Source organism: Megalobrama amblycephala, linkage group LG16, assembly GCF_018812025.1.
Source record: "Megalobrama amblycephala isolate DHTTF-2021 linkage group LG16, ASM1881202v1, whole genome shotgun sequence".
Classification (NCBI taxonomy): Eukaryota; Metazoa; Chordata; class Actinopteri; order Cypriniformes; family Xenocyprididae; genus Megalobrama; species Megalobrama amblycephala.
Genome location: NC_063059.1, coordinates 38,418,248 through 38,431,883, shown reverse-complemented (window position 1 = coordinate 38,431,883; position 13,636 = coordinate 38,418,248). Strand labels below are relative to the sequence as shown.

General features: G+C 39.7%; 2 protein-coding genes across 5 annotated transcripts in view; one reads left to right on the top strand and one right to left on the bottom strand.

Moving 5' to 3' along the window:
- Positions 1-13,636, bottom strand: part of LOC125248560 (NACHT, LRR and PYD domains-containing protein 12-like) — a 1,264,817-nt gene that overhangs the window by 273,635 nt on the left and 977,546 nt on the right. The window lies entirely within an intron of this gene.
- The window catches only part of acsl3a (acyl-CoA synthetase long chain family member 3a), a 38,518-nt gene that overhangs the window by 21,656 nt on the left and 3,226 nt on the right, over positions 1-13,636 (top strand). For all 4 annotated transcript variants that reach the window (XM_048160575.1, XM_048160578.1, XM_048160576.1 and 1 more), the window contains exons 6-13: positions 1,569-1,719; positions 2,692-2,815; positions 4,817-4,888; positions 5,949-6,088; positions 6,884-7,056; positions 9,444-9,518; positions 12,462-12,653; positions 12,932-13,046. In XM_048160575.1, coding sequence (XP_048016532.1) covers positions 1,569-1,719; positions 2,692-2,815; positions 4,817-4,888; positions 5,949-6,088; positions 6,884-7,056; positions 9,444-9,518; positions 12,462-12,653; positions 12,932-13,046 — 1,042 coding nt within the window. The remainder of the gene's footprint in view (positions 1-1,568; positions 1,720-2,691; positions 2,816-4,816; positions 4,889-5,948; positions 6,089-6,883; positions 7,057-9,443; positions 9,519-12,461; positions 12,654-12,931; positions 13,047-13,636) is intronic.

The window sequence follows — 13,636 nt, the reverse complement described above, 5'->3', positions numbered from 1 at the left end:
CATACCAATCATGGCCTCCTAATAATCCCCATCCATTGAATTGGCTCTTTCACTCTCTCTCCTCCCCGTCTACAGCTGGTGTGTGGTGAGCGCACTGGCGCCATTGTACTGTGGCTGTCGCATCGTCCAAGTGGATGCTGCACACTGGTGGTGGATGAGGAGAAACCCCTGATATGATTGTAAAGCACTTTGGGTGTACAGTAATACATAGGAAAGAGCTATATAAATGCTTCATTCATTCATTCATTCATTGCCACTTTTTTCAGTATCAAGAAAGTGCGGCTGGATTTGGATATTACATAGGAAGGGCGACAGCATACTGCCTTAAGGAAAGGAACAGAATGTGGCATTGTGGTTTCATAATTGTTGGAAGCCAAAATCAAAAAACACAGCCCTATGTATTAAATCATCTTTGAGATCAAGGGGGCCCCCTGGTGGTTCAGGGGCCCTTCGCAACTTGCATACTTTGCGTATAGGGATGACCGGGACACTCAGGAGTACAAATGTCTCATCTGTGATTTTTACAATTGCACAATTATGTGATGAAAGCACTACTCTATATGTCACAAATAAGCATTGAGGAGATTAAAGTAATGTTCTGTCACAGTAAAAAGCATTAAAGGGGACCTATTATGCCCCTTTTCACAAGATGTAATATAAGTCTCTGGTGTCCCCAGCATGTGTCTGAAGTTTCAGCTCAAAATACCCCACAGATCATTTATTATAGCTTGTCAAATTTGCCTCTATTTGGGTGTGAGCAAAAACATGCCGTTTTTGTGTGTGTCCCTTTAAATGCAAATGGGACACACAGAAGAGGGCGGAGCTTTAACAGCTCTCTCTTCGGTTGCTCAACAACAACAAAGCTGGAGAATCTCATGCAGCCAAAATGAGGATTGTCAGTAACGGTGTTCAGCCTTACATTGTTCAAACCGGAGTCGACACTGATAGAGAGACTCAGGAAGAAGTTACAACTTTTAGAATGAAACTGGACATTTCTGAATGGTTAGTGGATAAATTTATGTAGTTGCTGTGGAGTTGATTCAACTCATCGTTGAATTGACCCTCGTTTGAGAAGCAGTCCGGCGTAAAAAGATTTGCACAAATATATAACACTTTACCGACTTTCTTCAGCACATTTCCTTCATAATTGAAATTCAGCCACAGTGTCCTCAGTGGCTCAGATGCCAGGAGTCTATGGAGACTCTTATGTTCGCTGGTACATCCAATAACAGAACATTTGTAACTGCTACAGCAAGGAAACAGAAATGGAGGACTGCTGTGGCCAGTCATGAGCAGGGCTTTCCTACTCTTACGTAAGAGTATGGGGAAATCTGAAACCGTGCATTTGGAGAGACTGTTTATGATTTATGGGGATTATAAAAAAGGAGTAGGTGGATTTTTACAATTATATGCTGTGTTCAAACCTTATAAAAGTACATTTTGCATAATAGGTCCCCTTTAATGCCTTCTAAATGGATTGATAGTGATAAATATAATTATTCCTTAATATTTACAGAATGTAATTAGCCATTTGTAGTAACTTCTACTTATTTCTGATCTCTCCACAGTGTCGAGGCAGAGACAGCCTCCGTGTGCGTCTGATGTGGCCGTGATCATGTACACCAGCGGTTCTACTGGAGTACCAAAGGGAGTCATGATCTCTCACAGCAATATTATTGCTGGAATCACCGGCATGGCCGAGAGAATTCCCAACCTCGGGTATGAAAACAACATCCATGCTAACATCCTGTAATCTGTCATGTCTTTGCATCAACTGTGCACATGCAGCCATGTGCATTCTCTAATGTGTTTGTGGACGTTGTATGTTTATCAGTGTTTCTTAGAAAACCAATCATTCCCTATGGATAAAATAAACAAAGTGAGAAAGAGAAAAAACAGTGACAATTATGGGTCTCTGTAGGGATTTCTATGCCATGCACTGCATATTATATATGTCATGTATATTTTATTGTCCAGTTCTACTTTGTGTTTGTCTAACAGTGTGTCTGTTTGCCTTTGTGTGATGTTTTTAACACATCTTGTGAACTCAACAAAAAATACAGTGAAAATGCAGCAAAAACAAACTTTTATGAGGCAAAATAAAACAAAAGAATAAACTTTCTTATTATTTGGAAAATATATATAAAATAATGACCATTTGGATGTCAGTGGTCCTCATGTAAATTACACTACCATTTCAAAAGCCTTCAGTGTCACATGATCCTTCAGAAATCATTCTTATATGATGATTTGATGTTTCAAGAAACATTTCTGATTATTATCAATGTTGAACATATTTTTGTGGAAACTGTGATACATTGTTTTTAGGATTCTTTGATTAATAGAAAGTTCAAAGAACAGCATTTATTTGAAATAGAATCTTTTGTTACATTATAAATGTCTTTACTGTCACTTTTGATCAATTTAATGCATCCCTGCTGAATAAAATATGAATAGTAGTGTAGATTTCATAATAATCAATGTCTGAACTCTATATTTCTGTTATGATTTTATTTTGTTGTTTCTTTATACAAGATGTGTGGAAAATTCCTGAATAGAATAGTATATCAGTCTTACTGACTAGATACTGTATGTTGCAGATATAAAAACATTTTATTTTTCATTCTCTGGTTTTAAATTTAAAACCTGATATTTATATTAAATAGACAGCTGACGTATTTGTTTTTGCAGTGAGGATGACACATACATTGGCTACCTTCCACTGGCTCATGTGTTAGAGTTGAGCGCTGAGATGGTGTGTTTTGCTCACGGCTGTAGAATCGGCTACTCTTCACCACAGACTCTGTCAGACCAGGTAATAATAACCTTTTGTTCATATTGACTGTGTACATTCTGGAAATCAAAACACAGGCCTATGATGTCACAATGAGGCACACAGATCAACACAGTGCTCTCTGATGTCACAATCAAGCATTTAAAGTGCCCTTTTATGCTATTTTAAAGGCTCCTAATTTTATTTTGGAGTCTCCTACAATAGGTTTACACGCATCCAAGGTCAAAAAACACTTACATTTTCTCATAATATACATTGCAGCATCACCTCATTTCTCACAGTGTCTGAAATGGTTCGATCAAGGATTCGGTCTTTCTAAATCTCTCCTCTGCAAGAGCCTGCTCTGCTCTGATTGGTCAGATGGCTCAGTCTGTTGTGATTGGTCAACTGCTTACAGCACGTGTCAGAAACGAAATGCCCATTACCACATTTGTATTTCAGCTCCGGATCTTCCTCGGCACATGATACACAGTGATCCAAACAGTAACAATGGCGTCAGTTTTACCGTATCAATTCGAGCACGAGTCTCACCATTTTGAAGTGCATCAAAAGTGGATTTGCTTTCGCAGAGCAAAAAACAGCGTCTTCTCAACATGTCGACAGCATGAACCAAACTCTTCCAGTCTTAAGGCCTGTTCACACCGGGACGAATATCGCGCGCGATTTTCGCCGACGTTTAACGCCTCGTGACTAAACAACGGGCGCCAATGTGAGTGTGCACACCAATGCGAAAAGCGCGAGGCATAAAAGCGTCATTTTTTTAAAAAAACGCCTCGGGTTCGTTTTTTTGGTTTGACGCGCCGCATTAAAAACTGGCCGACCAATGAGATTTGTGCTTTTGTTCACGTGCCTGGAGCTGCTGAAGTTACAGTAAAACACGACTTGGTGGCACTCAAGCACAAAACAGTCTTGCCGAGCACACAAGATGACGAAGAGAAAGTAGACGAGGAAGACCACGACAAACTATCCCTGCGTCTCAATCAGCTCCCTAGCTTCCTAGGTCGTGTATCAGTATACCATTTAAATGAATGTGGCCGACTCTCTGATCAGTGCCCTGACTAGTGAACTAGGGAGCTGATTGAGACGCACACTATGGGTGCTCTGCCAGTTCTTGGCCACACCAATAGATGTGTATTATTTCTGTATTTTTGCTGTTTTTTTTTTTTTTTCTTTTACATTCAAGAAATATAGTTGAGAATGTCTATTTCATAAATATGTTTATTTGCACTACCGTTCACTTGCACTACTGTCATTGTGACTTATTTGCACTACCGTTTCTGATTACCATCTCTCATATGTCATATATATATATATATATATATATATATATATATGCCATTTTATATCTGCATTTTTATCTTCTTTAACTTTTTATTAATATCATAAATATGTTTATTTGCACTACCGTTAAGCACAAGCGCCACATACTGTCAGGGAGTGAATTTGCACGTTCACTCTGCGCATCGCCAGTGAAAATCGCTTGGGTATGAACACAAAAAACGTCTCAAAAAACGCGTGCGATAAACGCGTGCGATATTCGTCCCGGTGTGTGCAGGCCTTTAGCTACAACTACAGTGTTTGAGGGTCAAAATAGATGGCCAAAGAAGACCATTATGGAAATCTGTTACAAACCTACGTAGGGTTCGTGCAGGAAGTAAGACTGGAATTACTGACTCATTTCAGGCAGTTCAGAATCGATTCTTTCTTTTGGGAGAAAATAACTCCATTTATCGTTGTATGCACCTTGATCTTTGAAACTTTGCTGACCTTTTACACTTACAAATAGCTATATAACACTCTACATTAAAGGTAATATCTGAAAAAGCATAATATGAGCACTTTAATGTCAAATAATGTCACAGTAGAAAATGCTGAAACGCCAGGATCACGTAATGGAAAAAATGTGCAGTGCTGTGGGAGTCCTCTTTTGTTTGCAAATGGGTTGAGACAAATTAAAACTTTGAGCATACAGAATTTCACAGAGATGTTTCTCCTCTTTTTTTTGCTGTTTTTACTTTATAGTCAACCAAGATAAAGAAGGGAAGCAAAGGAGACATTAGTGTCCTGCAGCCCACTCTAATGGCAGCAGTACCAGTAAGGCTGAATCTTTCTCTCTGTTTCTCTCTGGGCTTTTGGGGTTTAATGTCAGCAAATGTGATTGTCTGGAATGATTTGCAGCTGTAAACAGAACGTGAGAAAGCCCGGTGTGGATATCCCTCTGACATACACAAATACACACACACACACAAGTAGTGACTCACACACTGTAGATACACAATTAATAATGTTTAATTTCAAGATTTTCTTTGCCCGAGGATACTGTTAATGCAAACTCGCACACACACACTGTCTTGGTGTGGTTTGATACGAGGGTCCCTGTGGACTGATAACGACAGCACAGCAAACTTCCATAAACACAGCAGCTGACACGGCCCTCAGCAGTGGGAGAACATCCGAATCATGAGGGAGCGTTGAAAAAAAATATCCAGAAAGGGCTTCTCCACCCTCCAAGTATCACATGAGATGTGATGAAATGTGAAATGGAAAAATGTCAGCAGTAACTCAATTAGAATCCATGTCCACTTCCCTTGGAGGTACCAGATGGATAATATTATCAATGTACTGGAATGATTACCATATTCATGTACCATTAAATATGATACTTTAAGGTTTTTCAGAGACAAAATGATATAAGGAAATCAGTATAAGAAAAAAACTGTCTAAACGCAAAGAGAATGATTTTTTCTACATGAAGCATAGACTTTATTTAAGCCACAAAACAAACCTGTTATTAAAACTCTGATTGCCATTGCATGCAAATGGATAGAACATAATTTACGAATCATAACCCGCCAAATTGGCTAGTGATTTGATGTGCAATACCCGCCACGGTTCGATTTTCACCCTGCATTTGATGGGTTGGTGGGTGTTAATTACATTTACATTATTTTTTTTCATATTGAGACTTATTTCTTTCTTATGATATCTGGAGGGGGGGGGGTTAACACAAATTAGACATTTTGAATTTTAAGCCTCACAAAAAAAATTAATTTTAATTCAGAAATGTAAACATGGGTATCATAGAAGAGGTGTTTATGTTTCAGTTATGTCTGCAGCTTTTATACGCACATATTTTCTCTGTCTGCGTGTGTAGGAGATAATGGATCGGATCTACAAGAATGTAATGCTAAAGTTGGAGGAAATGAGCATTTTTCAGAGGACTCTGTTTCTACTGGCCTACAACTATAAGATGGAGCAGCTTGCGATAGGATACAGCACCCCACTCTGTGACAAGTACATCAAACACATACACACTTCGAATACTCTAATACACACATACACACTTCCATACCTACTGTTGAGGACAGGGGCGCCGTTGGGGTCAGGACCCCCGCACTTTTGCTAAGGGCTGCTTCAATTAGTCACACTATATGGATCTTTTAGTTTAGGATATTTTCTTACAGTAATGAGACCATTTGTCACGTTTCTGTGAGCTTTCGAACACGTAAATAATCAGCTGTATATTGTCGTGGATGTGAACAGGAAATGCGCTCTCGAACGGAGAAACACGTGATCTCCAAACCATCGATCAAAGCGTGCTAACGTTTTAGGACAGGTCGATGGTCTATAAATCATGCCCGAACGTTAGCGTTTGTCAATCAAGCCAAACCGTCCATTAATATTTGACACTTTAGGAGGCTGATCTCTCAGGTTGACGCGTGAGCTGGATTGACTGAAGTTTTCGTGAGGATTTATAGTTTATGGACTCCTTTGACCATGAGCGCGGAAAGACCATGGGATAGACGCGCATGCATATGTGAAACCGCTCGTTGTCATAAAAAAAAAACAATCTGCCACATATCAATTAGTCTTCTCAATGCTACTCGAAAGAAATAGGACATTCTGGGATGGTGCATTTGATTATTATTAAATTATCATTGAATGGCATTGCTACTTTTAGTAACTCCCCAAAACCGGTTCTCACAGTCACCGACATCCCTCACACACACATACAGAAACTCGACACATCTTACACACATGTCCTCAATATACTGTACCAGCAAAGCCAACTCTTTCTTCTCTCTCCAGGCTCGTCTTCCGGAAGGTTCGGGCATTGTTAGGTGGACGTTTACGGGTGTTATTGTCAGGCGGGGCACCTCTCTCTGCGGCGACCCAGAGGTTCATGAACATCTGCTTCTGCTGCCCTGTGGGTCAAGGCTACGGCCTTACGGAGACCTGTGGCGCCGGGACCATCAGCCAGCGTGAGATTTACATCTCTATGGCACCATTATTTCAAATACTATTAATGCATATTTTCATAACCTATAATACCTTTCAAATGTTTGGGGTCAGTAAGACCTTTTTTTGAAAGACATTAATACTTTAATTCAGCAATGGATGCATTAAATTGATCAAAAAGTGGCAGTAAATGTAGCCCTTCAGTTTCGAACCGCACACTCTAAGCGGGACTTGAATCTTGGCCCGTCCGCATTGGAGTCGGGTGCTCTAACAAGGAGGCTCTAGCATCAGTCGCCTCTTGAGTTCAGGGGAGTGAGGTTTACACGCACAGATCTTACTAGCCTACGACTGTTACACTCTCCTCCTAAACCTCACTTCCATTCGCGTACGGTGCCACCACTGTAGGCCCTCCTGGTTCGAACCGCCCACTCTAAGCAGGACTTGAACTGCTCTTACTATGGGAGGCAGGTACTCTAACAAGGAGGCTAAAGACCGCAGTCTCTAGAGCACCTCTTGCCTCTGGCCTACGACAGTCACATTCACTCCCCTAAACCTCACTCCCATCCGGGTCACAGCACCACTGTAGCCCCTCTGGTTCGAACCACCCGCTCTAAGCAGGACTCGAACCCTGGCCCGTCCGCATGGGAGTCGGGCACTCTAACAAGGAGGCTAAAGACCGCAGTCTCTAGCATCAGTCGCTAGAGTGCCTCTTGAGTTCAGGGGAGTGAGGTTTACAGGCACAGCTCTTACTGGCCTACAACAGTTACACTCACCCCCCTAAACCTCACTCCCATCTGGGTCACGGCACCACTGTAGCCACTCCAGTATGAATTACCCACTCTAAGCAGGACTCAAAACTGGGCCCGTCCACATGGGAGTCAGGCTCTCTAACAAGGAGGCTAAAGACCGCAGTCTCGAGCATTCAGTCGCTAGAGCGCCTCTTGAGTTCAGGGGAGTGAGGTTTACACACACAGCTCTTACTGGCTTACGAGTTACACTTCCCCCCCCCCCCCAAACCTTCATGGTGCATTCACACCAGACTCGAATGAAGCGTTAAGCGCGAGTGATTTACATGTTAAGTCAATGCAAAGACGCGAATAGACATCCTGCGGCACGATTCGCACGAATAATGCGGCGCGAATTGAGCGTTTCGGGCAAGTTGAAAAATCTGAACTTTGGCAAAAATTCGCGAAAATCCGCGTTAACCAATCAGGAGCTTGCTCTAGTAGTGACGTGACGTAGCTAGCTGAGGCAGAAATCCGAAACAACATGGAGGACAAAATCATCGTCGCTGTACATACTTCATACTTTTATAGAAACAGGAATAAAAAGGATCATGCTTGAAAGAAAGTGAGTGAGGAGGTCAGACAATCTGGTTAGTTGTAAAAAACGGTCTTTACTCAATTTGAGCTATATAAAGATACATATTGAGACTACAAGCTAGCTAAAGCCGACCAATTGAGCTTATTCGCTGTAATTTACAACTATTTACCCGCTGACAAGTTGTGTTTATTCAGAGGAAGTGTGCAGAAAGAAGTGGAAGAGTCTGGGACACATAAAGGAGCGGGAGAGCCGCTCTCATGACACAAATTCGCGTCTCTTGTGAAGTGAATTTCACACGCGAATGAAGCGAGTAAACTCAAAATGTTCAAGCATCCAACTTCACGCAAGTCACGTCTGGTGTGAACGCACCATTACTCCCATCCGGGTCACGGCACCACTGTAGCCCCTCCAGTTTGAACCACCCACCCACCCAGTGTGAGTTGGGCGCTCTAACAAGGTGCCTAAAGATGGATGTCATATGATGGAAAATCCCATACACCATTGCTATATCACAAGCAAGCAATATGAGCAAAACTACATTCTAATCCCAGTCCCATTCTAATCAATAAAACCAGTTGGAAAATTGTCATGGAAACTAAATTACTTTTTGGTTCAAAAAAATACATGACTGACATTATAAGTTGACCTTAGAGTCCAAACAAATCATGATATGACCTCTTTAATATGTAAACAGGTTCTACATACTCAAAATAACTATAATTGTGTATTAATGAGAAAATTATATTAACAAACATCCAGCCAAATGAAACTAGGTCAGCAACTCCATGTCCTTTTCCTCAATAGTCACAACAAAAAAAAAACATTAACATGCAGATTTGTGGAGGACAGTTGGCTTGTAAAATGATCGGGTTTGTGATCTCGGAGGAATCAGTGGTGGAACACTCAACGCAGCTGGTTACTCCTGAAATATGAGATCTTTTTTAATCGAAGAAACACATTTAGTCATCAATGTTTTTTCTGCAATGGAAATAATTACATAACTGTGCCCTAACAGCCAAAGCACAGATTGTTTTATGTGATCATATTGTCTATGTGTGTGTGTGTGTGTGTGTGTCTGTGTGTGTAGTTTGGGATTACAGTACAGGACGAGTTGGCGCACCATTGGTTTGTTGTGAAATTCAGCTGAAGGACTGGATAGAGGGTGAGTGTGATACACGCACACATACACATTTATCTGCTCTTATAAAAACACTGTCATGGACGTTTACCTATCCATCAGACGATACATCTGGTGGTTTGCTACCTCGAGAGAATGATGAGCAATATAACAGCAGAACAAAAGAGAAGGAAGTGGAAAAAAGTACTTATTGTCATTTGCGACCTTGTAAGGAAGACACTTCGAGCTGCTATTTCTGGACAGATTAGCTCAGCTTTGTTCTGTGAATGATACACAGTAACTAAACATGTTTATTTGAAAATGCATTGAATTACTATGCACAGTCAACATTTATTACGTTAAAAAATACAGGCCAAAACATATAACTGCATCATTATTAAAGCCATAAGAATGAGAAGGCCACTTGTTGTTTTTAACACTAAGGCCTCACAACCGCATATTAACTAACGTTAGGTAGCTAGCAAACATTAGATAACAGTACCTAAACAGTCACCGCTAGCTTGCAATAACACTTTAGAGATTACTGTGACACCCATATCCATGATAACCGATGCAACATCTCTGATTGGTGGAGCTCAACTACTAACTGGATTTGCCAAAGTTTGTCAGAGTAGTACGTTCAAATCTTTGTTTGAGGCACTTGGTAGCAAATAAAGTAGATATCTTTGTGCAGAAGCGCCCTTGTGAAAAAAGGAACTTCAGCATACTTTTTTATAAAAAAATTGTACTCAAGTAAACAATATACTTTCAAAGAATATACTTAAATACTGTATACTATACTTACTGAATGTATTGTTTTCGAAAAACTTAATTGTATTGTTAATTGGGTAACACTTTATTTTACAGTGTCCATTGTTACACGTTACATGTAGTTAGTTACTATAGTAATTACTATAAATTGTGCATAATTACATGCAACTAACCCTAAACCACACCCGAATCCTAACCCTATAGTAAGTACATGTAGTGAATTATTATTATTATTATTATTATTATTATCCAGTACTTAAATGTATAATTACACTGTAACACGGACACCTTAAGAATAAAGTGTAACCATTAATTGCATTTCAGTGAAAATGTATTATCGTTTAAATTTATATTAAAGGATAAGTTCATTTCAGAATTAAAATTTTCCTGATAATTTACTCACCCCCATGTCATCCAAGATGTTCATGTCTTTCTTCGAAGTCGAAAAGAAATTAAGGTGTTTGAGAAAAACATTCCAGGATTTGTCTTTGCAGTTTCAGTGCAGCTTCAAAGGGCTCTACACAATCCCAGACGAGGAGTAAGGGTCTTATCCAGCAAAACAATCAGTCATTTTCTAAAAAATAAAAATGTTTATACTTTTTAACCACTAATGCTCATCTTGCATTAGCTCTGTGATGTGACACACATTACGTAATCACGTTGGAAAGGTCATGCGTGATGTCGGTAGAAGTACCGCTGTAGGGCGAAAAAATCTAATTTTCTCCTCCAACTTTAGGAAATTTTAATTCTGAAGTGAACTAATCCTTTAAATGCAATTAGATGAACTTTAGAGTGTGTTTTTTTACCCACTTAAGCAGGACTTAAGTACATCTTTTTATAAAATGGATAGTTACAGCCCTTGATTCTGATTGGTTGAGCCCTCATTACAAAAGCATCGCTGCGCCACTGAGTGTATATGTTGCTGCGTCCGTCTTAGCAACCACTCTTAGCAATGTAAACATATGTTTGTTCTCTATTGCTCTTGTTCATTGAAGCTTACTGTATTATGTAGAAGAGTATTGTGAGAGAGATATCAAGTGAGCGAGTTTATTACCTGCATTCAGATTTAGCATTTTCCTTCAGGTCAGTCCTATGTTTATAATAAAAAATCTATTTGAATGTCCGCTGCGATCTTGTCCCTTTAACAGTTAATGGGTTTTCCCATGCCCTGCTGACACTGACAGCGCTAGTCAAAGCATTTGTCATTTGCGTCATGTTCTGTGTTCACAATATAAAAGTCTTTGTGACTGAGTGACTTGCTCATAAAGACAATCTTTGTCACCATCTAATGGCATAATAAATGTAACTTCTGTTGCTGTTCACGGTCAGGGACTAGTTTCTCCAGTGGAAGGAAGCTGTTAAGCAATAAGCCCCAAGAAGCCATGGTTTATAGTGAATTTATAACAGCTAGGGGGGTTTTAACCACTGTAAACCACGGCTTCTTGGGGCTTATTGCTTTATTTGAGCTGTTTAAATTGAAAGTATTTTGCACTGGCAAATCTTAAAATATATTGTTTTGTCTCAAGATGCACACCAGTAATGTTTTTTTCTAAGGCACTTTTATGTCCTAATTTAACTAAGGCCTAATCCTGTCTGTGAAACCAGGCCTTAATTTCACATTATTACAAAGTGCACACTTTAAGTGTACTTAAGTGTGTTAAGAAAGTCATGAAAGTGTACTCTCTTTAAGTACACTTAAGTGACCTTTAATTTCTGCGATTACAGTTTTTAAAAAATATATATACTTTAAAGATTTGAAGTACACTACAAGCACACATTCAATACAATTAAGCACACTTCTTTTTCACAAGAGTGTACACACTAGTCTATGCACATTTTCTTGAATTTTTAGTGTTTTAACTGCCTTGTTCGTGGAAATCGCCCCTAAATTGGCAAGAAAAACTGTGATTGGTCCCTTTACATGTCAGTCAGGTGGTCTCTTCCTGTCTAAGTGGGCTGTTCTTGGCCAGAATAAGCTGCAATGTGGACTAAACCTTATGTCGATTTGTCAAATGTTTGGCTACAGATTAAAATAACACTGACTTTTGGCTTAACAACCTCTGAACTCATGGTAGAGCTGTCTTCAGTTTCGCTCTGGAGATTTTGAAAGATGTACTTTTATTTCTGGAATTCTACTCTTGCACTTTATACAGTTCAGTCTGTTTTCCCATCGCTCTTTTTTTGTCATCATAATGCATTATGCATGTATGTGTCCAGGTGGCTATCGCAGCACAGACCGGCCCTGTCCGCGAGGGGAGATTCTGGTCGGTGGGCCAAATGTAACAATGGGTTACTACAAGAACAAAGACAAGAACAGTGAGGACTTCTTCGTGGATCAGAAAGGCCAGCGATGGTTCTGCACCGGAGACATTGGAGAGTTTCATGGAGACGGCTGTCTGAAGATTATCGGTAAGACAGTGGCAAAGAGAAATTATTCAGAACATCATAAAGATTGTTTTGGCAGGAGTGAGCCAATGGAACTTCCCTCTGCTTTACGATAAAACGCATTAGTCCTGTTCTTCCTGTAAATGACACATTTCACTGTCAACATATTCCCATAAAAGCAGTGATAAGAACTCAAAGAAAACACCCCTAATGGGAGAGAAAGGAGTACTTCCTGTATTACAAACTCACATATACATCAGATGAAATCTGCTTAATATTTGCATGTGTGTGTGTGTGTTAAGACCGTAAGAAAGACCTGGTGAAGCTTCAAGCAGGAGAATACGTGTCTCTGGGAAAAGTGGAGGCGGTCCTGAAAAACTGCCCACTCGTCGACAACATCTGTGCCTATGCCAACAGGTGCCAACACAAAGCAGAACCTGTACCACTAACAAAAACACTCTCAACATGTTACAATCATGTTGTCACCTTTATTTATAAAGTGCTTTTTACAATACAGATTGTTTCAAAGCAGTTTTATATTGATGAACAGAAAAATAACAATGCAATTATGCAAATCAAATTATCATCAAATATGAGATGCATCCAAATTCTGCTGTAAAGCAGCTCTAACAAAGACAATAGAGTTGATCCAGTTCAGTAACTGTATAAAGTTCATCAATTATGAACCATGTTCATAATCCTTATAAGAAGCTCTCTTATAAGAAAACAAGTGTCGTTATTCACTTTGAGTCAGTTCAATGTTGATTCAGTTCAGTAAGTTATGATTTCAACAATTATTCAATTTGTATTATGCTACTGTTAAATAGACCCACTGTACCTGAAAAACTTAAAGCACAGTTCAGTCATTTCTATCTTTCTTGTATTGTAGTTGTCCAATTTTTGTTGATGTTGTTAAAGGGTTAGTTCACCCAAAGATGAAAATAATGTCATTTATTATTCATCCTCATGCCGTTCCACACCCGTAAGACCTTCATTAATCTTCAGAA